Below are 27,860 nucleotides of genomic sequence, written 5' to 3' on the forward strand. Positions count from 1 at the left end.
GCGGCCGGTCGGAAGACCAGCCGCCGCAGCCGCCACTGCCCAGAAGATCCGCCCCAGGTAAGTCTCATCCCGGGGGGATCCGCAGGGGGCAGGCCGTTCCGCCACGGAGTTCGGGGGGCCAAATGCACTGGCATTCGGCCTCATCGAGATCCGTGGCGGAATTCTCTGCCATCCCTAGGAACTGGGAACTGATCAAGCTACAGGGCATCCTCTGTCGCCCTCTAGTGTCTGGAAGCATGCGGAATTGTTCCTCTTATCCAACAAGGCACAGAGCAGGGCCAAAGACAGAGAAAGCAAAGTGGGCAGGGCCAGATGTGATTCTTACCAATGTGGACAACTTCCCACTGAGTGTTGACCAAAGGCAACTCAATGCTATGCATGTCTACTCAGGAGTAAGCCCTAATGCCACAGCTTTCCTGCTTGCAAAGAACAGCTCAAATGCCTTAAATACCCTCTTTTCCCAGAAAGAATGGTGGAAGATACTTGCAGGTGGGATGGGGATCCCCCATGGGCAAGAACGTTCTCCCTTCCGTTTCCTAATCGACTTGAAGCTAGGAAACCTTAAGGACTGCCTTCCACTTGTGCCACCCTACAGCTCCAGTTGTCATCTGGGGCACTACTTCAGGCCCAGCCTCATGAACCTAGGCAGCTAGCCACAAAGTTTTCTAGAGTGGGAATGCACAACCTTTTCGGCCCTGACGGTTGCATCACGCGGCATACACACAAACACACACAAGCCTGGGATTTCTCTTGCTAGCGCTACGATGGCAACTCCTTCTCTTAGCGCTGAACTCTGTGAGGGAAAGAGATAAGGAAAAGGGTTCCCTTCCTGATCCCTCACCAGAGATTAAAAATAAGGAAAGGCTTCTCTTGTTTGGGCCAGCAAGGAAAGCCACAGGCAGTGCCATGGTGGCAGACAGGGGATCTAGTGGGCCGCCAGAAATGGCTTGGTAGGCCAGTTATTGCACCACTGTTCTAGAGCCTTGTCAGTGGCTGCACCCATCTTGTAGAATCCTCTGCCAACAAAGATTCATTAGGCCCTGACACTGGATTCTTTTAGGCAGCATGTAAAAACATGGCTCTTTAAGAAGGTAGTTGGTTAAAACTTTTAACAGCCTCTGATTGGGTTTTTTTTTTTTTTAAAGCTCATGCTGTTTTTAGAAACTTATTTTTGTTGATTGTTTATTTGGGGTTTCAAGATGGTTTTAAATATTGACTTTGTTCACCTCCTTGAGTTCCCTTTCAGGGGAAGCGGCGGGATATATTATTTTTAAAATAAATACTGACTAAATTATGAGAGAGAGAAATGATCCCTCCCTACCCAACCCTTTACACTCTCTACACATGACTCATTATTTTATTAACATTTATAACCTCCTCCTACTTTGGTAACCTTTTCCCTCTAAATTAGAAAATCCACACAAACATTCTGCCTTTCCCTCTCAGGGAATGTTCTCCAACCTCCACCACCCTTGGATCATTTTGGCTGGCATTTTCAGCACCTTTTCCAGCTTTGGTCTTTTTTCTGAAGAAAAATGGCCTGCCCTTTGTGTCTGTGTACTCTTTGCTCCCAGAGTACACAGACGTCCTTGCCCAGACAGAAACCCTGGCTAGCCTCCCAGCCACCCCACTGTTACAGGCTGATCCCTTTACAGCAGACCTGTCTCCTCCTCCTCTTCCTGCATTATTCCCACTGTCCGTCTCTGAAGAATAGAGGGTGCTTTCATGCCCAGCCTCTCCCCTCATATATATATATATTCATATATATATATATATATATATATATATATATATATATGAGGAACTAAAACAAGATGGCCTCTCCATGTAAACAAAAGAAGAAGGAATCACACAGAAGTCCCTTTTAAAGGCTGGTATAGCATAGTGGCTTAGAGATTGAGCTACGACAAATGAAAGAAGTCCTGGTTCAGCTCTCAACTTTTGCAAGAACTCCTGCATGAAACTCCCTTTCAGCCTCAGACTCTTCCTGCTCCGCACCCCTCCAGTCTGCAACATGGGGAAGAATATTGATTTATAGCAAACAGCAAGAGTCTTGGGGTGCCCTAAAGACTAGCACATTTATTATAGCATAAGCCAGCCTTCCCCAACCTGGGGCCTTCCAGTGTGTGGAGCTACAACTCCCATCATTCCCAGCTGGCTGGGAATAATGGGAGCTGCAGACAAACACATTGAGAGGGTGGCAGGTTGGGGAACCACAAGACTCTTTGCTTTTGCTACGACAGACTAACACAGCTACTCCACTGGAAATGGTTAATTTAAAGGGTTCATGTAAGGCACGGATGAGGAACTGGTAGCCCTCCAGATGTTTTGACCTACAACTCCCATAATCCATTGCCATTGGCAATGCTAGCTAGGGCTTATGGAAGTTGTAAGCCAAAACATCTGGAGAGCCACAAGTTTGCACAAAACATCTGGACGGCCACAAGTTGTAAGGGTTACAACTACTATCTAATGCATGAGAAGCTTGAAAACACTTGAAAGTGCTATACAAATGTGAAGTATTATTATTCTGGTACACCTTAATGCTGTTACTACACCTCCTCTCCCATCAAAGTACTGGAGGTGACATGACAGGAGCTGATGCGCTGGACACAATTTTCCCTTTTCTTACATTCTCAAAGGCTCAGGAGTCCTCTCAGGAGATGGGCATCTGTGGGGGGAGTGCTTGGCTCCATTATGTGTAATCCAAAGATCCAAGAAGCCACCTCGCCCCTAGATATGGCAGATGTAGTACAGCAGCCTTTCCCAACCCAGTGCCCTCCAGATGCTTTGGATGGCAACTCTCAATCATTGGCTAGGCTAGCTGGGGCTAGTGGGAATTGTAGTACAAAAGATCTAGAGGACACTAGGTTAGGAAAGGCTGTAATAGGGGCTGCCACCCACTCTAAGCTCATGTAAAACACAGATTAGTTACCCCATAGTAGCCTTGTGATGTTCACTGGCAGAATGGGGTTGTTTTTTCTATTCTTCCCCGGACTTGCTTATGAGCAAGCACTCGAGAATTCTAATCTGCAATAGTGCAGAATAAAGAGGTAGTGCATGCTCCAGATAACTGCAGGGTGATGTTGTATATGTGGTGTCACCAAAAATTCAGGAATCTTAGTTACCAGCGGTTGGTTGCTTTCTAAGCCACTGTACACTGCTGTTTTCCCAGTAATCCCAGTCCTCCTAGCTCTCCACCGGTTCCCCAGTCTACAGCACTCTACTTTCCGCCCAACCCTGCGGTTTCCTCTCTCTAATTGTACGATTATTCTCTTTTTAGGGTACTGCTGACACCTTGTGGCTAAGAAATGGCTCTGCCAGAATCTTGGGCAGGACTTCCATTTAAGTTGGTTGGACCTTTCTCCACAATGTGTCAAAGCATGTGTCCCCAACCATATTGGCAGCTTCCACGCTAGACCTCTTTAGCACTGATCAGGGATTGATTTTCTGTAATGGTGATGGCTATGGAATTAAAACAGATGTTCCAAACAACACTTAATATAGTGGTGCATTATCCAGAAAAGCCCTTCGCCATGGCTAAGATCCTTCCATAATGTCTACTCACAAGCAAGTCCTATTCATCAAAGATGGCCAGCAATTTTAATTCAAAGTGTCTTCCTTGCAGGTGCTGCTATTCTACTGCTTCTTGTTTAAACACAACTGAGGGATTAGTGATGGATGTCCCTTATTAGTCAGCTCCTGTTTCCCAGTTGTATGGGAGGTGTGCTTCAGATGGTGGCTTCTTTGCATTATTTTCTTCTTTACAGAAACAAACAAATGAGTGAACACAGAATGCCAGTTAAGAGGGCTAGTGTGGAAGCAAGTTGTCTCCCTTATGGAATAATTCCCATAGCACAATACTGCTGGGAAGGGCCGTACCTGTGACTGATCACATGCTTTGCATGCAGAAGGTCCCAGGTTCAATCCCTCCCTGGCCTCTCCAAGTAGGGCTGGGAAAACTCCTGCCTGGAACCCTGGAGATCTGCTGCAACTCAGTGTCGACAATACTGGGCTAGAAGGAAGAGTATAACGTGTCCCTATGAGTAACGGATGTGAGTATGAGGACCAAATAATCTTGTTGCTCTTTCCCTCCAACCTGCACAACCTTATGGCATAACGGAACGTCCCATCCCACCAACAGACACACACCGTTTTACAAATTTGGATGGTTCATAAACCTCTGCCTGATTCTCAGAAATGTACAACCTTCAGCATACAATCTTTGGGTCCCCTTCCCCCACAAAACTCCTCAGAAGCCAACTACGGTATTTGGCAATTAAACATTTTTAATCATCTAGTTTCCAATTTACACTGATAATCAAAAAACGCGATAGCCTTTTTCACCTGCCGCAGGGACTGTGCATGTGTCTCCCCATCTGGCGCCAGGCCCCCCCGTCTGTATCCTTCCCACACACACATTCCAGGCCCAAGGAAATGGCAGGATCGAAAACATGCATCCATTTTTCTTCAGTGAAACTATTGAGATTTTTTTTTAAAACCATGATGATTATTCTTTGTGAGAGGAATGTATTCCTCAGGATTCTTCTTTGGGACATTGTAGGAGGAATTAAATAGGACAGCCTCCCGCAACCTGGCGCCCCCCAGATGTGATGGACTGCAACTCCCATCATTCCCAGCTGGGTGGGAATGATGGGAGTTGCAGTCCATCGCATCTGGAGGGCATCAGGTTGGGGAAGGATGAAACAAGGGCACTACAGAGGACGATTGTGGGCGAGGAAGTGATGATAGGGGTATCATTGCTGAAATAACTGAGGATTAAAAAATACTGATGCTAAAATCAGAGCTAATAGGAAAAAACCACATTGGGAAAATTGCCCCTCATGCATGCACCACAAGGAGTGCAGCTTTCTTGTACATTTTCACATGTAATCTTCAAAACTCTCGCATACACCACTACAGCTGGCAGTGGTAAACGGGAGCTCCGTGTGGGACTGATGAAGCCTCATATTAGATGCTCATGTGGTCAAACCACACTCTTTCTTGAGGAACATGTTAGTCGTTTGGTTTTATAAAAAAAAGTCAGTTAGAAGTGTGGCCAAATGCTTTGAAACACACCTAATTCCCTCACATATCTGTACACCAGAAAATACGCTATGTACCCCCTTTCGGGCCTCATCTGCTCTGTCTGAGAGCTAAAGAGAGTTTCCTGTTCTGGAGGTACCAGCAAATCATAGCATGAGGGAGCTAACATGCCAGTTTTCTGGCACAAGATGGCTGCTAGTGGGACAGAGGGTAATTCAGTCGTTCAAGTCCAACAGTGGCCTTTTTTAGGGCATTTAAAGCTGGGCATTTTTGCCGAGAAACCTACCAGAAGTACTAGTTCACTAAACCAGAGAACCATGGGACAGCTTCCTTTACAGAAGAGGTTGCAGACTGACATACCATTACTATAAGCAAAGTTTCTTTTAAAGATGCACTCTCTCTTTGCAAGAGGATCTGGAGTCAAATCAAGGAATTTATGCAAACAGGCAGGACGGGAGTGAAGAGCTCTGTTAATATTTGGGCCTGTGTGTTATGCATCATCGACACAGTACATCTGTCCTGATTGAGCGAGCAGCCAAAAAGAGGGACAACTCCCCAGAAGGAGGAAGACCTTCCAGGAGCAACAGCAGAGCGACGTTCGTGCAGGGCGACGGGTACATCCAGGCATGCCAATCATCCCAGACATAAGCAAAGCAGCAGAGGGCACTGGCGTTAAGAGCAGCGATGCAGGGACCATACCGTACAGCAACCCTGCGGGTGACATCCTGGCTTCCGTCTTTTGCTAGACTGTGAACAGATTCCTACTCACGTCAAGAGGCTGGAAGTTGTTTCTTGCTTGCGTTTGACCCGGAACGCCCAGCTGCCACATCAGTGTGTGTGTTTTTCTTTAGGGAAAGAGCTGCCGCTTTGCTTAGGACCTAGAGTGGAAGAAGAGAAACCCATCATGTCACTTCCATGCAAAAAAATCAGTAACAGAAATGCCCCTTGTAATCTATGGAGAAGGCTCAGTGGAAGATTCAGAGCACTATTTGGTTGAGCGAGAGTATAATCCATCCATCCATCCTCCTAAGATCAAAATACCAGAATCAGTTATGCAGGACTCGTATCAAGGGCCAGCATTGATGGGCACTTACTCAGGCCCACATCCCTGTGGGGTGGCTCACTGCCAACTTCGGGTGCCTCCTCACCATGCTGCTCCACCTCCTCCTCCCCATTACTGTCTGGTCACCTCTCGAGCTTGCATGTCATGACAAGTGTGAGGAGAAAGAGCAGCATGAAGGACCTTTCATGCTCACCTTGCTCTCCCTCTTGGCTGCCATGTAGGTGGAGCAGACAAGGAGTATGGATTTCTTGGATCTATTTATGGATCTATTTTATGGCTCAAGCATTTGCATTCTGCAATGATCTTCAGCATAGATAAATAAACTAATATATGTGCCAAGAGAAGAAGTTAAAATAGGGAGATGGAGAGAATACATACACCACTTTGAGGAATACACACTCCTACCCCGAAATACCTTGCTCCTGAAAATGTTTCTAGAGTACCTGATCCACCCATTTCAGAGGGACAGGGAAGGAATTCCCTCCTTTGTGGAAAGCAAAGAAGATAATTTTGGGAAATCAGACCCCCCACCTTCTTTCTAAGCATCCAGAAGCACAAGCTTTCATCTCCCCTCTTAACCCAAAATATAAGCTCTACATCCCCCATCACACACACACACACACACACACACACGAGAGCCCAGGAGTCTGCGCTGTCCCTTAAACTCACATCCTTCAGTATTTTTTCTTTGAGTTCTTCATGTGTTAAGGGTCTCTGGTCTTCTTCTGTTATTGGCTCATGGCCTGGTCTGTGAAGGGCAAAAAAAACAATATGGTGAAAAGAGACTCCCTTGCACTAATCACTATAAACCAGTCCTTTCAAAAACAGAATGATCCTGTTTTCTGTTGTTCTTAAACCCATTGGTCCCAGTTAAATCCTGGAGAACGCAGGAACACTAATCCCATGTTCCTTCCAGGAGTTCAGGCTTCAAATCCTTCCCTTTCTCTAATTTAACCCACTCTATCCAGCAATTCTGAACTTTACTACTGGAGTTCCTACTGGCTGTCCCTGTTTTGCTCTGAAATTGTTTTATCGCCTTTGTGGACATTGCTTTGTTTTGAGCGTCTGGGCTGTTTTGTAGAGCCATTTGGATAAAAGTGGCTCTACTTAAAAGAAAGAAGTCCTGCAACTCTGAGCATTCCCCAGCCAGCCATGCTGGCTGGGGCATGCTGGGAGTTGTAGGAGTTTTTTCTGTCTAAACATGCATAGGATCGCACCCTTTAATAGTTCCCCTCATGTCCATCCAGCTGCCAAGGGTCTACTGCCAAAATTATTCATCTCCCTTGTCACCATTCCTGCAATGCCCTCCTTAACTCCCTACACTGGCTTCCTCTCTGCTCCCACATCTGGTACAAGCTCCTCGGCCTTATCTTCAAAGCCCTCCATGACCTGGCCCATCCACTCCCCTTCATCTCTCTGCTCTTATATTAGGGATGCAGGAAGCCCCCCACCACCACCACCACAAGGCTCTCTACAGGCCAGATGACATTAGTGGCAGTGGCCATGCTCCTCTGTCCATTTTGGCTTGGCGAGCATTGGGAGGAACAGCTGGCGCTGAGGACTTAGCTGGTGCTGAAAGGCGTCTTTTGGCTTCGGCCGGTGCATGTCACACAGAGCTACTTGGACAGTGCTGGGAAGACCGGCTGCTCCTCCCACCTCTGTCTGAGTCCCCCACCATCCACATCCCCACTGTTATTTCCGATCTCAGATCAGAGATAGCAGCGGGGATTTCTCCAGGGGTGGGGTTTGGAGGCCAAGCCCCACCCCCTGAAAGAACCCAAGGAGGCTCTGCAAACTGGATGTGGAACCGCAGCAGGCAGATTATACCCACAGGTGGAAGTTCCACATTCCCACAATAATCCTTTTCTTTAACCTTTCCTCCTCCAGCTTTACCGCCCTCTGCCGTTTCAAGGTCTCCTGCTTCCTCAAACTCTGTCCTTTTCCCCTCGCTGCCCTGTATGCTTACTTCCTTATGTCATTCAAATCTGTCCTCAAAACCCATCTTGTCTGTGAAGTGTTTGGCTCAGCTCTCACTGCAATAGCCTGTAACCCAGCCTAAGCATGTGTACTTGAAACAATCCCATATTTTTGCCCTGTTTACCCATCTCCACTTCCCTTGGTTATTTCTGCTGTGTTGTATTTTAGATTGTAAGCTTCTCAGGGTAGCGACCTGTCCTCTGTAAAATGTTGTGCACATTGATGGCGCTATATTAGTTACATTAAATCAGGGTTGGGCAACCTGTGGCCCATATGCGGTTACCCCTGTCCCTTTTTGTCGTCGTCCCCCCCCACCCTGCCACTGGCTCCACACCATGTAAAAAAGGCTCCTTTTAAAAGAGAAATGCTTGGCAGCAAACCACAGCTTTTCCTTTTTTTAAAGGAGATATTTTTTCCAATTAAATCTCCAAAAGTCCAGGGGCCACCACAGAAAAGTGGTGGCTCCCCACTTTAATACTGAAGCTATTTAATATTGAAGGGCACATAGAACAAAGCCTCAATAGCAGATCTTAACATATGGACCAGTTCATGTGGAGTAGGCCACTCTCTTACCCAGCAGTGGGCGGCCGAAGGTTGACTGGAAGCGGCCGAACCTCAGGTGTCTGCCCCAGAAGTAGCTGTGCTGTCTCCACAGTATCATAGGGCTGGTCTTGTTCCTGAGAAGGGACACAGTTTAGAGTTAGGGGGAAGAGATCTGCCTGTGAGATTTAAAATGAAACAGCCCTACCCTATAGAGGTTAACCACGCTGCCCCATCTATTAATCTAGATCAATCCATCCTAACAGGTCAAAACTGAGTGGTAAATGTGGGTGCAGCTATTATGAGAAACTTGGCTTTCAGTTAAAAGAAAAGTTTCCAACTCTCACAGTTGCAGAAATGCATTTGAAAAAAATAAAAACATGTAAAATGTTAAGGGATTGGAAATGAGGCAAGAAAAGCAAAAGAAGATTATGCTTTCAAGTTCTGTGGGTCCCACTGTATAGTTCCAAAGAATCATTTTTTTTTCCTACACTGGGGCAGTTACTTAAGCCACGCATGATCAGTTATATTGGAATGGAAAAATCTACACTGATGTTTTGCAGGAAAGAGTTGAGAGGAGGGTTTGTCCAGTGATCATGGTCCCATACTTTCCCTGCAAAGTCGACGTGAGTTTTAATGTCCAATAAAACGTTTTCCACATGTTAATTACAGCAGCAAGATTGGGCTGGGTAGCTTGGGAAAAGTCAGCAGAAGGTTGGCTCTTCCTGTCCTCCAGGGCTTTAAGGAAAACAAACAAATAAACACTTTCTCTAGAATGGACAGGCTGGAAACATGAAACCCTCCATACCTCAGCAATTGAGAAGGAATACATAGCCAATAGATTGTTGGTCTTTTGTTCAATCAAGCCCAGGTAGATTGCAACATTTTCATCCCGGGCAGTTGTTGTTCCCCCCAGCATATTTTCCAGCACTGAGTGGTTGCACTGTAGTTTCCAGAAGAGAGACTCAATCGCTAGGAGGAGGAGGGAGAGAAAGCAAACTGAATGAATCTTTGCCCACAAAGCTCTGGACTCTAAACTGTGATTTGCACTCCCCTCCTAGAGAATCAAGCGATCTTGGGCTCAACCTCCATCCACCCTTATGGGTAAGAGCCACTGATCAACATAAGGTATGTGAATTTGTCTAATCCTCTTTGAACGCCATCTTCTGCTGCTCAGCCGTCAGCCCGTCTTGTGACTAGCAATTCCATAAGACAGGCTGGAGTCAGGTGATCATTTTGTGGGTTTGTTTTCCCAGAGAGTTGAAGGCAGTTTGAAAGGAGGATACACCAAAGGAAGCAAAGTCTCTTTAAAACTTTCAACTCTCTTAAATGCTGTCTTTCTCCAGCCTTAATTACACGTTGCATGGGCAGCAGGTGGAGAGATTTCCTTTGTTTTGCCCCAAACCTACTTCCAGTCAATTCCATTGCATTGACACAAGTTCTCCCATTTTGAGAAAAGAAAATATTTTGTCTCTCTATGCCACTGTGCCATTCAGACCAGGGGTGGGCAACCTGTGGCCCTCCAGGTATCGTTAAGACTACAACTCCAGTCACCCCTGGAACACTGGCTATGCTGGCTGGGGCTAATGAGATCAGGAGTCCAACACCTGGAGGGTTACAGGTTGCCCTATCCCTGTAAGCCCATCCTTCTGCCCAAGGAACAGAAGCCTCTCTCCACTCCCTGGCCACACATACAGGATCTGTACTGGTCTCTGTGAGCAGCTGTGCCTGTTGGCCAATCATTCTGTTCCTCAACAGATAGTCCACTGGCTACTTTAGGCCTATGAGGGCTCTTCAGGCCTCAGAGGCTCTTTTCCCCCTTTCATCACCATTGTCCCAGCTACTCCAGCAGCCACTACTGCTCAGCAACCACTTTTCCTTTTGGCAGGAGTGGTCAACTTGTGTTCCTCCAAATGTTTAAGCCTACAACTCCCATGTCCCCCCCCTGCCCCATTAGCTATGCTGGCTAAGGCTGATGCGAGTTGTAAGCCAAAACATCTGGAGGGTCAAAGTTGCCCATCCCTGTCTTATGGTGAATAATAGTATGGCATGGCCAGGATTAGGGCACCAGCATTCATAGGGAGCAGGAGATGCATTGGATAAGGGAAGACACACACCCAGGTGGTAGATCAGGGGACATCCCACAATTTGAATAACGCTGGCCTACAACTCAAATGTGCTGGCTCATTCCCACACACACCTGCAAGTTTGCTGTGAGAGCTTTGCTGTCGCGGAACGAGGCATTCTGAGAATCTCAGCTTTCACTTTAAGACAAAAGCAAGTCCCTAGACCTCAAGAGGACAGAGAAACTGCTTCTGAACATGTTTGTGGCTTTCCCTTCTCAGTTGTCCAGATTTCTGTGATGGTGTCTTTCCTCAGGTAGGAAAAGCTCTTCCCTCACTGCTTTGCTTACCATTTTTGAGCTGCTCCCAAATTTTGTTGAGGCCCTTCAGTTTAAGCTCAGCCTGGTTTGCCTCTTGCACAGCTGCCTCATCCTGTGCTTCAGCCTCCCGTAGCTGCGACAGCTGCTCTGCCTCCTTCTGGCTATCTTGCTTTCGAACCTCCTCTATCTCACGGCAGATCTGGAAGAGCGGAGGATGATGGGGAAAACGTGGGTGTTCAATGTGCCCCGGAACCTCTTCCGGGAGGTCAGCAGGGCCTTGCACGAAACCCACATTTTGGGTCAGACACAATGCCAGGACACCTTGAAAGGGGCAGAGCCCCCAGAGTGGGCATATGTAATTTGAGCAGCAGAGATGTGGCAACTGCAGTCCCTGATTCAGTCTGCTTCTGCACTAACGTGATGAATAAGGAACCAGGAAGCAAACGTTGGCTTCATTCAGCAGGATGCAGCAGCAATTCCCGTTTCTGCAACAACTGCAGAAGTCTGAAAGTACACCCAAGGAACAAAACTAGGGAGACGTTTTAAGGCCACAGTCGTGATCAGGAGGAAGGGAAGGTCACAAGGAACTTCAGCCCATGACTGCTGGAAGCCCTTCTCAGTCCTCCTCCAGCCACTGTGATTTTACCAGGCATTGCCTATGCATTACCTCATGGTCTTAACGGCTAGTAATATGGTGTTTTGTTTTTAAACGAAAGCTATGATTTGCCAAATGCAAACATAATCCCGCAGGCACACCCCAAGTCAAAAGTATGGCATACGTATGTGTCCCTCCTTGAAATCCTTGACAAAGTTCACTTTCCTGGGGTTGGTGCTCCTCATTTGGGGGGGCGGGGGTCTAAGAGTTAGGTCAAATTCTGCCACCAGACTGACCTGCATTCTACACAAACTGGCACAGTTCAGTTAATATGCACATATTCCAACTGCCAAATCTGCTGCCCCCCCCACTCCCACACACATAGAGGCCCGTTTTCCCAGTTGCAGAAATTGTATGCTGGGGTTGTTTGTGCTGAAGCCACGGGAGCAGCTGCATGGAAAAATCTGCCTCCTCTCTTAAAAAAAAGAAAGAACAAGCAAAGGCTTTCTTATCCTCTTCACTCACCTCATTGATTTGGTCCCACAACAGCTCCTTCTGATTGTTTTGCTCATTCACGTAGTTGAATTGAGCAAAGTTCCATTCCTCATCTGAGGTGGGAAGGAAAAAAGTCAGTAGCCTATTTCGAGTCACATCTCATTGCCTGAACCAGTCAGTACCCAAACTGGTTCAAGGCCCTGGAGGGGAAGGCCCCAGATCCCCTTGTGATGCTCTCCCTGAATCAAGTAGACCCAGCCATTTTCTAGAGCAGTGGAGGAGAACCCTCGAGGGCCACAGGCAGGCCTCGGCCTAGTTTCATGCGGATCCCAACCTAGTCCAGAAGACCTGCCAACTCCAGAAATATGGACCGTGATAGGCTTTGACTGAGGTAACCTATGCGCTCGATCTCATCTCTCTCGGAAGCTAAGCAGGGTCAGCCCTGGTTAGTACTTGGATGGGGGACTGCCTGGGAATCAGGCTTCCTGCACTGAGCAGGGGGTTGGACTCGATGGTCTTGTAGGCCCCTTCCAACCCTACGATTCAACGATTTTATCAGGGCCCTCAGCAGGAAAAAGGCTCCCCCACCTCACCCCCTCGTTCTCAAGAGATACAGTCCCTTCCTCATAGCAGCTCTCTGGCATGTACATTACCTTTAACGAATTTATCCAATGCAACATCCAGATCTGCTGAACCAGTTAGCGTCAGGATTTTATCCAAGGTGCAGCTGTACGATTCAATCAGCTCTTCCTCAGGGTCTCTCCTTTTGCGCTCTTCCTCTGAGGGGAGACAAGAGTATCTAGGAGCCCCAGTACCTACCATAACCTCACACCCTCCACACCTTTCCCATGTTACTCCCAACTATGCTATACTCAAAATCATGTGGATCCTTGCACCAGTCATAAACACGCCTTAAAAAGAATGGGAAGACAACCCCATATTTTTCATCAACATTCAGCAGAGCTGCACTGTTTGATCAGATTGATCGAAAAACCTTTGAATCAACAATTTTATTTTTAAAATTTTGAAACCGCCTTTCATCCTAACGGATTCCAGGGCAGTATACAATAATATAATAAAACAATATATCATCACCCTTCATAAAACTAGGAGGTGACACAGCCATAAAACTGCAGACAGAGGCGATACAAACTAATTTAAAATGCTTTGGCAAATAAGAACACCTTGACCTGGTGCCAAAACATTTGTAATGTTGGTTGGCATCAGCTGAACTTCCTTAGGAAGGGTGTTCCAAAGTTTGGGTGACACCACAGAAAAGGTCCTATCCTTTGTACAAGCACAGCGTACTTCACCAGTTGTTACTCAGAAAAGGGTTTCCTGTGAAGATCTTAATATACAGGCAGAATGGTATGGAAGGAGGTGCTTCTTCAAGTATTTGGGTCCCAAGCCATTTAGGGCTTTAAAGCTAAGCACCAGCACCTTCAGGTAGGCTTGGTAACCAATGTACATATTTAAGAATTGGTGCAATATGGCTCCAGTTAGCTAAACTAACTGAAGCTTCCGAGTCATCTTCAAGGGCAGTTCCATGCATTACGTTAGTAATCCAGTCAGGAGATTTCCAGAGCGTGGATCACTGTAGCCACACTATCCTTTTATTCAGGAACAGCTCCAGTGGGCAAACTAGCCGAAGCTGTTAAAAAGGTGCCCCAATTCATCAGGGAGCCAAGTTTAATTACTATTTATTTAATACTAGTGTATTTTTTTAAACCCACAAATGGCTGGCATCACCTCAGAAGAGGCACTTGGCCTTTTCTCTCGCACAAGAGTGGGGGGGAGGGGAGAAGAGATACGTTTTCTAAAGCAATGCCTATGAAAACGTGCACATCACCACTAAAAACAAAGTATGCTTCTTGCTTCAGAAGTATTGTTTTTCAGCCATATGCCGGGGTGTTGGAACTTCAGAGCTGTGGGTCCCCAGATGGGGCCTTAACCCCTTTCCCCAATCACCTATTGTTTGGTGGTTTCCTGGCTTTGGCAGCACCCCCCCCCCCATTCTAAAAGGTTGAAATGCCTCTCCCAAGGCTTTATGACTTGCAGTAAGCGCTCTAAATTAAAATATGCTGGCAGCTTTGGCCCCGCCCCTTTTGCCTTCACTGGATGTGACACCCCCCCTCCCCGAGAGCTCTTCTGAAATGGAATTCAGGCCTTGGGCTGGAAGAGGTGCAACACCCCATCCATAGGAAAATTTAAATCAAGAGATTAATCGCCTGAACACTTGCACGATGATCGCTTAAAATGTTTTAACTGGGCTGCAGCCCTCTTCTTCAGCTACTCTTACTAGGAGTACAAAAGAGCTGATTGAAGTGTATTGGAGAATAACTAGTGATGCATGCGTAAGATCAGTTAAAAGGGGTTTGTTACACAGGATATAGGCATGTTGACTCCCAGAATCTCCTGGGCTTGAAATTATGAAATTCCTCCCAGAGAAGCCAGCAGTCCTGGCTCAAGTCTGCCCCGCTATAAGCCATGAGACACAGTCCCCTGCCAAAGGCAAAGACCCACTGGCTCCCCGTCATGCCCGCAACATACAGGTACCTTTCTTTTTCTTGGCCTTCAATGCTTCTTCAGTGAGCGCTCTCTCCTGCAGTTTGATGGTGATGAACTCTGTCATGCGGCGGTCGTTCTCTAGGATGCGGTCCAGCTCTTTCGTCTCAGATTCGTGCTGCCGTAGATCCTTCTCTGCCTTGTCCCGCAGCTGGCTCAGGCGGGCCTGGGCCTCATCCCTGCAGTTACCCCAGTGGACAAATACGGGCAATATTTGAGAGAGAGAGAGAGAGCGCGAGAGAGAGCACATGCGAGAGAGCACAACCAGGATTCCCAGTTCCAAACTTTTCTCCATGCTGTAACCCACACTACTCCCATTTTCCCCTGGACACCTAGGGCAGCTGTAGGCTGCAGGTCCTGGGTTCAGAGTTCACCCCAGCATTTGGGGAAGACCACATCTCACCGGGTTGAGCACATACTTTGCATGCAGAGACTCCCAAGTTTACTCTTCAGTTAGGATCTCAGATACCTGGTACCTGAGACCTTGGGAGGAGGATGCAAGTCAGAATAGACAGGACTGTGCTAGACAGTTCAATATAAACAGAAATTCATATGGGAGAGGGCCACAGTTCAGTGGCAGAGCACACACCTTGCATCCAGGAGGTCTCAGGTTCAATCCCAACAGCCACCACAAGAGAAAAGGCTCCTGACTAGCAGGAGTGGGTAAAAGCCCTAACCAGCTGGACGAAGACAGCACTGTGCTAGATGGACCATGGGCCTGACTCCATCTCACATGTTCAACGCCAAAGCCAGGCTCCCATATGCTTCATTCTTCAAAGCTGTTGAACCATACTCCCTGAATGTGAAACTGTCCAATGTCCAAGTCGAACGAAATCCCAATCCACTTCTAGAGAATCAGGAATCCAGATGCACAGCTGCTGTATTATACTGGGTGGGTTTTGTGACCCATGTGAGTGATTCCATGGGGGAGGGGGGAAGTACCAAATGTGTAACTGGGCAAAAATAGAGCACCCTGAGAATATTTAAAGCAAGTGTCTAGTCCTTATGTTTGCAGAAATGTCCATGGGTGATGTCAGGGGGACTCTGTCAACAGAAGAAGACTTTATGATTTTGGGGATCAGGGAGCGGTCTTCAGTGCTTCAGACAGCTCCTTGGCCCTGCCCACCTTTTGCAAACATAACAATGCAAAAATAAGCACACAAAATTAAGTTTGCATAAATTTATAAGGGGTGCCATATTCTGCATTTCTGGGCACACACTTTGGGTGGCCTCGAAGCAGAATATCCATTCTGTTAAGTGCAGAAGATGCACAGCCCTGCCTTTAGAGGCCAGAGCTAAGGTTAGAAGTTGGGACTTGGGAGGAGGAGTGAGGCTAATATCTATGAAGATGCTTTTGTCCACAATGCATCAATGGGGCAGCAGGGCATTTAGGAAACGATCAAGAACTAAGGGGAGGCAAAATAGTGAGTGAGGTTTCAGCAACATAAGGCAGCATCTGGGTCCCCTGTTTCCAGCATTCAGTCCCCTGTTCCCCCAACCTGGCATCGTAGGCTGCAGAGGATGTGCTGATAATGGCCCCTACAGCTTTACGAGTGTCCAGCAGCTCCTGAGGAATGAGAAAGAGGAAGCCTTCAGATCCTTATAACAACATACTCTTACCATTCTGTTTACTAAGTTCCATTCCCTTTTCGTAGCCCAATCACAGCCCTTCCTCTCTCTCCAAACCATCACCACCTATGTCATAGCAGAGGGTTAATTCATACATTTTTCTCCTTACCTCTTCTCCACCCAACCCCAGATGAACCTACAAGTATTAAGTCTGTCACATTGGTCATTCATTTGACTCCTCTTCAGGGGTTTTTAATTTACCCTCGGCCTGGATTGCAGAAATCACCCAAGTCATGCATTTGGGTGGTTTCCAACAGCATGGAAAACTGCAGGTTGTGGTTGCATGGAATAATTCAGATAACCAGTTTGCCTTATCTAATGAAGCAATCTAGAGTTCATTTGTTTTTAAAGCATGGCCAATCATGAAAAGAGCACTTGAATCAACAGGGTCCCATTTAACTCTTCTGCAGATTTCTGGATCAGCTCACATTTGGGAAACTCCACAAAAAGGGGTGATCAAATATGGGTTGATGTGTCAACTTGGCAGGTTTTCAACCATTTGGGGGACTCCTTTAATAATATACACTCAGCCTGGGTTGAATGAAAAAAAGTCAAAATGGACTGGGAGGAGGAAGCAGAAAGTGGTCTTGAGTATTAGCCTTCAATTGGACACTCTTGAGTTTAGCAGCACAGAAACAGAACAGGGGCGTTATAACTTTCTGTGTCAGAATCTAGTTGGCCAATTTACACTCTTAGATTTATTATGAAAAATATGCTTCAACACTGCATGATTTTAGGTTCATAATTCTCTCTCAGCCAATAAAAAGCCTTGATTTGGTAACACCACCCTCAATGTCCAATCACACCTTTTCATTCTGTGCTAGAGTTCTCACCAAGCAACCAGATCCCAGAGTTCTGTAACAGAACCTTCATTTGCCTATATCATGACTCCAGTCCCTCTCAGAAACTCTGCTAGCCAATTCCATCTGACCAGCTCTCTCCGATTTTTCCCTAGCATGACCCTACCTTCTCCAGGTTCTTATAAATCTGTTCAAAGCGATCGTGTCCGACCCGGAGAATTTCTAGATCCTCACGTAGCTGTGAATTCACGATGAGCTGAAAACTGAATTCTGAGGAGGCCTGGAAATAAAAAGTGGAGTAAAAAAAATGGAGACAACCCAAGTGTCCAGGCTCTCAGCAACCCTGGATGCACAACCACCTTTCACCTTATCAAGCTGATTCTCTGCAGTCTGTATCCTCCTCAGCAAGTGGGCCTTCTGTTCCTGGATCAGGCTGTCACTGCCTGTCACCTGTTTCCGATCGGCCAAACGCTTTTGCCAGGTTTGGGTCTGCCAGTGATACAGCAAAGGAGGGAGAGGACATGGGGGCAAGGGAGGGGGGCTGGTTTAAGACATGAGAAACCAGTATTTGGGATGGGACTGAAGAATCCAGGTTCTCAATTTCTCTGCTCTAGCAAATTACAAGTTTGACCTTGACCCCTAGCTGCCAGCTCTCTTGGCATTCTTCACCCGCATTTGGGATCCAGAAGATTTACTCTCCCTCCCAGTTTCTCTTCCAGCAATTTCCAATTTCCCTTTACCTGGATGTGGAAAAGAAAGGATGTGGGGGTGTGGGGAAGAGACACTATTTTCTTAGATGTTTCCACTCTGCCACAGGTCCTCTCTTGCCAATGTGCTTCTCTGTCCTGTGATGCCTCCCCCCTTCCAGAAGGCCTCGGCTCCCAATCCCACTGCTTCAACCCACTTTACTTTTCAAAACATCTTGGTTCCCAGCCCTCTTCTCCACACCTCTTTATCAAGCTGGGCGATCCGCTTCTTCTCCTGGATGATCTGCTCCTTCACTTCATCCCGCTGCCCCAACAAGGAACGGAGTGTGTCGCCTCTGAGTTTTTCCTGCTTCAAGTTGGTACGGCCTTCAGCCACTGCTTGCCTGTGCAGCAGGTCTTCATTCTCCTTCTCCAGGCGCTTCACCTCTGCCCTGTCCGAGAGAAGCGGGGCGGAGGCTATCAGGGGCGGCAGGATGACACGGTGGGATGCAGCCGGGCGAGCACGGATGGGTGCTTCATGGCAGTGGCAGTGGTGAGTTTTGCTTGGGATTGGTGGCAGTGCCAGCTCAGAAGTGCTTTTTTAAAGAGCAGCTACAGGAATGACTGGAGAGCTGGGATTGGAGGCAGGACACGCATCTCACAAACTCTGGATGGGGCAAGGTGGCTGGAGGGGGGATTAGACCCTATGAGATCAGGCTTGAACAGCTCACTGTAACAAGATTAAGATATCCCTGCAAGAGAGCCCAGTTGTTTCCAGATCCTTGAATGACTGTTGTCTCTGTGCAAGCCTTTTGTCACTGTGAAACAAGTTGGGTTGGGAACAAAGAATTCCTGATTTCCCTACAAAGGAGGCAGGGTGGGGACGATGACAATTTTGTGGGTCAGGACAGAACGCTAGGACTTTGGGGTTCTCCAAGTAGCAAGTAATGTTAAGTAGTCTAGACCAGCCTAGGAAGGAAAACAGGAACCCTGGATTCTCCAGGAGTGGAGTGGATTAAAGGGGTGGGATGAGCTTGAATGCAAAGAATCATAGGTGTTACAGCTGAAACCGCCTCAGTGTGCAAACGCACATAACTGCAGACATCTTGTACATGCATGCACATGTGTGTAACAGCTGGTGAAGTGAGGCATATGGCCATATAGGTTAAAGAAAGGCAGCTCCTATGCACACACAACTCCAGACGCATCTGGGATGATCCAACTGTGTGTTGCCAGGAGCATTATCAGTTGCCATGTGCACTTGTGTTATGTCAATATCAACATCAGCATGCTTAAGGCAGTGTGGGAAGAAGAGGAAGAGGAAATGGATGGCTGCTCAATGTTCAGTTAACAACTGTCTCCTTGCTGCCAGATGTACAATATCTAGACTCTTGCTGAATCCAAAACTGAGAATTTCAGAATAAGAGGTGGAAGTCAGAGGATATGCACCAGCCCCCACCTCTGTGCCAAGAAAGATGGCCAGGAGATACCACTCCTCAGTAGGATGTATTCCAGGCACTCATGAAATTGTGGTGGGACTGAAAACTAGAAGGTGGGAATTGGGCCAATTGAAGTAGCTTAAGGCTGGAGACAGACAACAGGGTGTTTTTTTTTCTCATGAGATTTGAAGGTGGTTTGAAAGAGGGATAACTGCTTCTGGTGTGTGCATCTCTTATTCTTGCCTCCGATTAAAAATAATCTTGTTTTGCAGGTTTTTGTATGGTTTCCAAAACTTGTTAGACAAGAGGCAACAGAGAGACAAAAAAAAAAAGTCTGCATACATGAAGAGAAGCAAAGTCTCTCCCAAACCACTTTCAGTGCTCTTAAGAACTATGTTTATTTCCAGAGTAAAAGGCAGGACAGTAAGATTATAACGTTATGCTGTAATGAGAGAGGAAAATGTATCTTCTCCCCCCACCTCCCAATGCATGCAGTTTGTGTGCTTGAAGACACATTTCCAGGGAGGCAGAATTTGGGTGAAGGGTGTTAGGAGAATACATACATCTGTCTGCGAATAGTTTCACGGGATTCCAAGGCATAGGCATGACGGTTGCCTTCTAAGAGACGGAACTGGCGCTGGAGTTTAGCCAACTCACCTTCAGCTGGTGGAACAAAATGGCAGTGTAAAGAAAGGTGGTTGGGGAGACAGAGGAAAGAAAGGTGGTTAGAAAGTCCAGAACAGTGGTATTGTACCTGGGGTCTTTTCCTCTTCTCTAAATGATAGTGTGAGAGACCCTGATGAATGCCCCATTGGTCACACTTGGAGCAAAAATTGGGGTAGAGATGATTACAGTCAACAGTCCAGGAAAGAAGGTAACTTTCCTGCTGTGTTTGGTGAACAATCAAGAGCAACTTAATAAACACCACTACTATGTTTTAGTAGTACTTAATAAACACCACTTCCATTTGTGTAATTAACTCCAATTGACTTCATTAGGCAGGAGACACACAATTGTTTTTAAGAACGTTCAAAGGGGGATTGGGAGATACTTCACTTCCCATGGCATATGCACACATCTTTCTTTTGTCCCATGGTCACCTCTGATCAAACAAGTTTTGCAGGTTTTTTGCAAAGATGCAAAAACCTTGGAAAACCTGTTTGTCAGAGGCGAAAGCAGGCTGAGCGTACACATCATGAACAATACCTCTCTTTCAAGCAGCCTCCAGTTCTCAGGGACTCAAACTCCCATCAGCCCAGCCAGCATAGGCAATAGTCAGGGATGATGGGATGTCATAGTCCAGCAATATCTGGGAGGGGAGGGGCACAGGTTCCCCACCCCTGGCCTAGAGTAGCATGCAGGGCTTGGTCAATTTGTGGGAAATGGGGAGAGCTGCTTTGGTGTTCCTGGTCCAGGCAGCCCAGGCGGGTGGAGCGCTTTAGCCTGTGCTGATGCCAGCCAGTCCATGCAGCTGTCAGGGACTGACAGTGAGAGGAACAGGAGAAGCTGTGCTGTCTGCACACAGCTGGGTTTCCAACATTCACAGAGGTGGCAGCCAAGGAGGTAAAGATAAACAGTGGCATAGTGATATACTGTAAAGTGCACCCACTCATCATGTCCCCATAGGCATGCCCTGAAGAAGGATCCAAAAATGCAGGCAGCTGTATTGATCTGTCGGTGAGTGTGTATAATATATATCTGACACATAATATACACATGCATCCAACCAAAGAGCAGCAGTACATAGCATAATACCCAGTTTCTTAGGATCAGCTGTCACAGAATAGTGAGCTGGCAAAGGGCAGCCTAAAGCTAACGGGTCTTAATTGCCCATTCAAGACCAAGTCAAGCCAAAATATTTTGCATTACAACATGGATAGCTCACAATACTGTTGCTGGGAAAATCAATTTCCCCCTAGTTACTGTGAGAACTCCAGCTAAGGTCAGAGGGAACAGGGAGGTCTGAAGGGGGTGGCAGATGACATCATCATCTGTGCCAATCAAGATGTCCAGCTCTGCTACACCACTGATGACACCCGACTTTCCCCAGGACACTTTCTGAATTTCTGATCACGTGCTACAGTGCCAAACCAAGCAGGCACAAAGCTACTGTCTGGACAGTCCCTTCTTTTACCCACCCGCCCTTGTTCCCATCTTGCCTTATGGACTCTTGTCCTTGGCAACAGACATACATTCTCTTGGTTTCTTGGCTACCACATTTGCTCACTCCCAGTAGAGTTAATGACTCACTCCCTGGATCTTCATAGAGCTGCTGACTCATGCCCACATGTGTCCCCCGTATGCTAGCAAGGATTTGGACAATTTGTACCTCAGCGGCTTTAATTTAGACCCTGCTGTATTTCAAAGCCAGTATTCACTGAAGAGACCTGGTTCAGAGAGTAACTCATAAAAGCTAACCAAGACATGCAAAAGTGGCCAAAGTGCCTCTGTCTCTTTGGCCCCATTCTTTTGAGACAAAGGCCTTGTTTCTTATCTGTCTGTTCCCTTTCGAGAGCTGCCTCCCTTAGCAACATTTTAGCTTGGCTTGAGAAACGTCCCCCAATCCCTTCCCGGCAAAAATTGAGGGAAAAGTTGGATCTGGTTTGTCAGAGAAGCCAAGAACCTCTTAGCTATATTTTTTATCGGACCCCCTGATTTTGCAGTGTGGCCTGTGACCTCCAGTTTACATCAACTGGACCTAGATTCAGTGAGAGTCTGACTTAGTTACACATATTTCACTGCTGAGATTTAGCCACCAGCACAAATTTTCTCAGCAAGAATCTCTCTTGTCGCTGGTTTCGTAACTTTTCACATTAGTGCACTAGCACTTTTGGAACAAGCCCACAGCAACACTTCTTGCAAGATAACTTTACAAAACTCTCAAGATGTACTTCTGGATTGACTAAGTGATGACACAGGTATTTAAAAGCAATCTAGCCTGAGAGGTGCCATAGGAAGTTCTCTTACCACAATAAAGTTTGCCCTGCCCTCCATGGAATATCCATGTGATGATAATGCATAAAAATATGCACCAGTTCTGAGAAGCCATCACGAAACCTACATTTCAAAAGTGTAACTGTTCTGCGAAACAACAAAAGCACTCCTAAAGTCTGAGATGAAGGAATGAAGGCTTCTACAACTGTGGAAGAAAGTCAGACACTAAAACTATGAGATGCGTAAACGCACTTTTTGATTCTAGCCCAGAAGTGTCACATTAGTGGAAACCACATCACAGTGAGCTAGGCAAAACTAGGCCAGACTCTCACCAAATTGAGACATCAGCTGCAACAGCTACACATGATAGTTCCATGTTCAGAGGCAGTTTGGACCACTGAATGCCAGATCCTGGGGACCAAATAAAGGCCATCATGCTATGCCTTCCAGATGTATCTGGCTATCAGCTAGAAACAGAAAACTGGACTAGATAAACTTGGTCCAATCCAGGGGGGCTCTTTTTTATGTTCTCAGTACAAACAAAACGGAACAGAGAAAGTGGCCCAGAGAATGACCCTTCCTCCTTCTCCATTGCAACGGAAGGGAGAATATTCCATCAGAGGACACAGGATCGTATCACAAGCTCCATCCAGGGGCTCTAGTATTACATGCTTCCCAAACCACTGTTCTTCCAAGATGTAGATCCTGGCAATGCAAATGTCCCTAAAGCAATATCCTTCTTCCCTCCCTCCCTAGGAAGTTACCAAGACCTTCCAAGTCAACATCACTGCTGTCCGAGCGGAGGCTTGAGGCGGATTTGAAGAACGGCATCTTCAGTTTCTTCCTGCTGATGGAAAACATGAGAAAACAGAGGAGGGAAACTAGTAGGTGAGAAACCCTGTGTCACTTTCTGAACATAACTGCTTCAAGAAAGCCAGTGTCGTATCATAGATAAAATGTGGGGATTCTGATCAGCTCAAACCCTGCTTGGCCATGAAATTTCTCAGTGTTACACTCGGGTCAGTCACTATCTCTTAGCCTAACCTTACCACACAGGCTTGTTGCAAGGATAAAAAGACAAGAGGAAGAAGCAGGGAAAGAGGCCCATGTACATTGTCCTAAGCTCCCAGAAGAAAGAGCAGATTAAAATGTAAATCATAAAATCTAAAACACAAAATAATGAAATGACAATCCCAAATTCTTCTCCCACAAACTGACATTCATCCCTTACAGTAAGCATTTCCCCAAACGTGTGCATGTCCCCACAAAAAGTGTTACCAGCTGCATATTTCTAGTCCTTATTGTAACCCAGCAATCTGTACACTTTGCTGCATGGCTGAATCCTTTTATTTGTTACTTTAAACACCATATATTCTTCCATTAACAGTATCTTGAAAAACTTGCCAGATAGCTATAATGTTAAACAGCCCAGGCCTGTACACATAGCAGTTCCCCTGGTTGCCTGTGATGGCTGAGAATTGCCTCTGGGCAACTAGACAAGAGTAGCTTTACAAACATAATCACCCATCTCTCTTCATGTTGGCATCACATCTTTCTTATGTATGTATGTATGTATGTATTACATTTCTATACTGCCCATTAGCAGAACCTCTCTGGGCAGTTTACAGGACAAAGCTTAAAACCATAAAATACAATAACAAAGTAAAACATAGTATAAAACTCTAAGTTTAAAAAAGAATAAAACCAAAGTACTGACCAAGATGAGAGCCAGCAGCAGTAAAAAGATCTAAAAACACACTAACACAATTCTTAAAACTGAAGAGCTAAAAAGCCTGAGAAAATAAAAAGGTCTTCACCTGGTGCCTAAAAGACCACAATGCAGGTGCCAGGCAAACCTCTTGGGGAGGTCATTCCACAACAGGGGGGCCACCACTCAAAAGGCCCTCTCCTTAGTAGCCAACCATCTGACCTCAATGGCAAAGGCACCCAGAGGAGGGCTTATAAGGATGATCTTAGGGTCCTCACAGGTATATATGGAAGGAGACCATCTTTCAGATAACCTGGCTCCAAGCCATTTAGGGCTTTGTGAGTTAATATAAAGTTTGAATTTGGCTCAGAAATGGACTGGCAGCCAGTGCAGAATATAAAGCGTAATATGATAATATTGGCCAGTCGCCGTTAACAAACTTGCTGCCCTATTTTGGAACATCTGAAGTTTCTGGACCATTTTCAGAGGCAGCCCCACATATACATTGCACTAATCTAAATGAGAGGTGTGGATAACTGTAGCTAGACTATTTCTGTTCAGATAGGATCGTAGCTGGAATATCACTTCAACTGATAAAAGGTTTTCTGTGACACCGAGGCCACCTATGCCTCCAATGATGTGCTGGATCTAAGAGCACTCTCAAACTGCAAACCTGATCCTTTAGGGGGAGTGCAACCCCTTCCAGAAGAGGTTGAATATCACTTGTCTAGTCAGAAGGACCACTCACGAACAGTACCTCCATCTTATCAGGGCTGAGTCTCAGTTTATTGGCCCTCATCCAGTCCATTACTTCACCCAGGCACTGGTTCAGAAAACCTACTGCCTCACCTGGATTTGATGAAGAACAGATAGAGCTGGGTGTCATCCGCATATTGGTGACCCCCTCAGTCCATATCTCTGAATAACTTCCCCAGTGGTTTCATGTGGAATCTGAACAGCATGGGGGATAAAATAGAGACCTGTGGCACCCCATGGCATAACTGCCAAGGAACAGAATAATCCCCAAGCACCACTTTGGAATTCCTACTTGGAATCAGCCATCTAAGTAGGACAGCGACCACTGCAGTACAAATACTTCCAACTCCCATCCAAAACAAGTGACTAACATAATTATGTGTGGGTGGCTGGAAGAGTAAAAATGTTGTGGACTAGAAACTTATGCAGATTTTTTGCAAGGCTGCTCAACACAAGGATTGAGCAGCCTTGCTCAAGGCTGCTCAATCACCCACATCACACAAGACTTTCCATGTGATGTGAGTGATCTACCTGCTTGAAAGGCTCTCAAGCATTATGGCTACCACATATGCAACAGCTGTCTGCTAAGAATCAGCTGTGAAAAGCACCATCTTGACTGACCAATGTCTTAGTGAAACAGTATGCACAAGTGCCCCTCCTCCTAATAGGTTCATTTGATTGGCTGAAAAACCACACCTGTAGCTGGCAGTTTCTTTGACAATGCTACTGGTTGCCTGTATAGCTGAAGAGGCAAGTCACTTTTCATTTCAAGTTTAAAGATTGAAACTGAAAAGTGGCTCGAACATAGCATTTTCAACATTTTCCGTTCATACATTCATTACAGTTTCATGGACCAACTGTAAGACTAACCCGGTCCATTGGTGGTTCAAAGACTACAATTTAAAAATCACTATTTTAACTTCTTAGCCCTACCACCCTTCCCAAAAAAGAAAAAAACTTGGTGCCCAGCAGACAGGTATATATTTTTTATTTTTAAATTAAGGATGTATCCCATCCTTCCTCAAAGAGTTTTATTCCTATACCAAGCCTCTGAAGGAAGTTTGGCTGAAATATAACAATTTGCTCAAGCGTGTACCCATGCCTCTCTTTCTGAACAATGACCAACCCCAACCTTCTTCATGCATTCACCACAGTCCCCCCGCCCCGAGCCTTTCCACCCAAACTCATCCCAAGCCTTCCACCAAACTCATGCCGTTTACCCCATGTCTAAATGGCCTCTTATCCAAATCTGTTAAAACTTCAGCTTCCCCAGCTTCTGCAACATGCATTAAGTCAGTCCACACAAAAGCAAAAACTAGAAGTACCTTGCTCTCTACTGGAGAACCCCTATGACAGATATACAATTAGTGCTTAGGCAGTCCGTTTTTGGTATGCTCTGGTGCAACCTCCTGATCTCTCTTGCCAACATCACCCGTTGCCTTTGCCAACTCAGTTGTTAGCAACCATCTCCAAGAAATGCATCATCAGCTCTCCACCAATCCTGATGAAAGATGACGGGGGTTGGGGAGGAGAGAGTAAAACGAGAGCAAGTTACACTCAACTGAACTGAGAGACATTACGGGGACCCCTGGGTTCTCCAAGAGGGTAATCCAAGAAGCCAGTTAAAACAAGGAGTAGGAGCTGAAGAATAGAGGTGTTTCCAGATGGATGACTCCTAGCGTTACCAGTCAAAAGTCATTGTGCATCTTGTCCTCCCCAACAGATTTTTTATGTAATTACAAAAAATGGGAAGAAGTGGTGGGAAAACACAAGAGGGTTGTGAGTGGAAGTTGTTGTCTGGATTCTGTGAATGAGACAGGGTGATTGTGTGATAGAAAACATCTGGAAGCAGCCTGGTACAGTCAGAGGGCAGAAGCTGGAAAATGGGGGTAAAGTAGGTCACAGTGGGGGAAGGAACATCCCATGAGGGCAAATCAAGCTTAGCAACACCAAGGACCCAAATGGACCTTTGGGGGCCCACACCAATCCCAGAGGCCTGGCAGGTGACCCCAAATCTTGGCCTCACCAAAGTTCTATACAGTCATGTGACTCTGCACCTCATACCAATGTCGAAGCAGCTCACCTGGACCCCCAAGGTCTTGGCAGGTCATGCCAAAACCCCATGTAGCCATGCAGTGATGGGGTTCAGTCACATCACAGCCCCTACAAGTCATGCCAGAGTCCTTTCAACATGTCAACTCCCAAGGTCCTGGAAGGCCACACTAAAGTCCTGCAAAGTCATGTGACCATGAGTGATGCTCACAGGTCCTACCAGCTCACAACTGCCCCCAAAGCAAAGCCCTCCTTTCCTGTGCTATTCAGATCCCAGCAACCCCTAAGCCCCACCCCTTCCAGTAAGCTCTTCCCCTCACCTTACAGGCCTGTATTACCACTGCGCATGTGCGAGCCTAACAGTTCCTTCCTTCCCCCTCCCTTCCAAGCCTCTCGTCTCCCCCCTCCCCTGGTCAATTCTATGTTCATGCGCACTGCGAGGCATCGCAGCTGCGGAGAATGCGGGGGGAGGAAGATGACGACGACGCGGGAGGGTTGCCATGGCAACTTTCCGTCACGAAAGGCTCGTGCAAAACCACATCCCTCTCTCAGTTTGTCCCATTGCTGGTGGTTACCATAGAAACGGTTTGCAGAAAGGAAGCTAGCAAGGGCGGGGAAGATCATGGGGCTCTGCAAGAGGGGAAGATGATAGGCTGTGGATGGGGCACGAAGAACTATGGAGAAGGGGGAATTTTGCAACAGCCTCCCGCCCTGGATTTTGAAGGGGAAATTTTGTACAGAGAAGTGACCAGAAATTTAGATTTTCATCGACTGGCAAAATATAATACACAGACACCCCTTCCATTGCCTTCTACTCATACATAGAATATTGTGGGGTTTTAAAATTGTATATTATTGAGGTGAAGCTGCCTTGAGACTCCAAAGTCAGGATATAAATCTCACAGACAGACAGACCGGCAGGCAGGCAGTCTGTCTTCTTGATACAATCCTGAGGGAAAGTTGGATTCCGCGTTTACAAATTATGTTTCCAGCTCTCATGGTAATGGAGAAAGAAAATGGTGGTGTTAAACTTAAAACATTTCTAATCCTTACAGTTGCAAAGGGGGAAATTACTAAAACTGAGAAAATGCATGTCACCATTAACAGCAAGGAGATGATATAACAGTTGACGCCGTGACTTTATTTGTTGATGTTGTTCAGTCATTCAGTCGTGTTCGACTCTTCGTGACCC

The 27,860-nt window shown here is 46.5% G+C and overlaps 2 protein-coding genes across 2 annotated transcripts in view; both read right to left on the reverse strand.

Moving 5' to 3' along the window:
- The window catches only part of MYADM (myeloid associated differentiation marker), a 24,631-nt gene extending 18,767 nt beyond the window's left edge, over positions 1-5,864 (reverse strand). The window contains exon 1 of the mRNA XM_084805596.1: positions 5,816-5,864. The gene's annotated coding sequence lies outside the window, so the exon portion shown is untranslated. The remainder of the gene's footprint in view (positions 1-5,815) is intronic.
- On the reverse strand, positions 5,817-26,999 carry ODAD1 (outer dynein arm docking complex subunit 1). The gene is made up of 16 exons (XM_084805590.1): positions 26,700-26,999; positions 25,942-26,117; positions 22,917-22,999; positions 19,782-19,881; positions 18,042-18,231; positions 17,460-17,582; positions 17,260-17,373; positions 16,164-16,231; positions 14,656-14,843; positions 12,753-12,878; positions 12,130-12,212; positions 11,040-11,208; positions 9,435-9,598; positions 8,660-8,763; positions 6,779-6,857; positions 5,817-5,924 (listed from the first exon to the last, which is right to left on the reverse strand). Exons 3-16 carry the CDS (start codon positions 22,981-22,983, stop codon positions 5,817-5,819), a joined length of 1,683 nt encoding a protein of 560 aa, XP_084661716.1. The 5' UTR covers positions 22,984-22,999; positions 25,942-26,117; positions 26,700-26,999.
- Positions 27,000-27,860: the final 861 nt, after the last annotated feature.

The sequence above is a fragment of the Heloderma suspectum genome, chromosome 6, assembly GCF_057233095.1.
Source record: "Heloderma suspectum isolate Gila_16-S chromosome 6, 16-S_ref, whole genome shotgun sequence".
NCBI lineage: Eukaryota > Metazoa > Chordata > Lepidosauria > Squamata > Helodermatidae > Heloderma > Heloderma suspectum.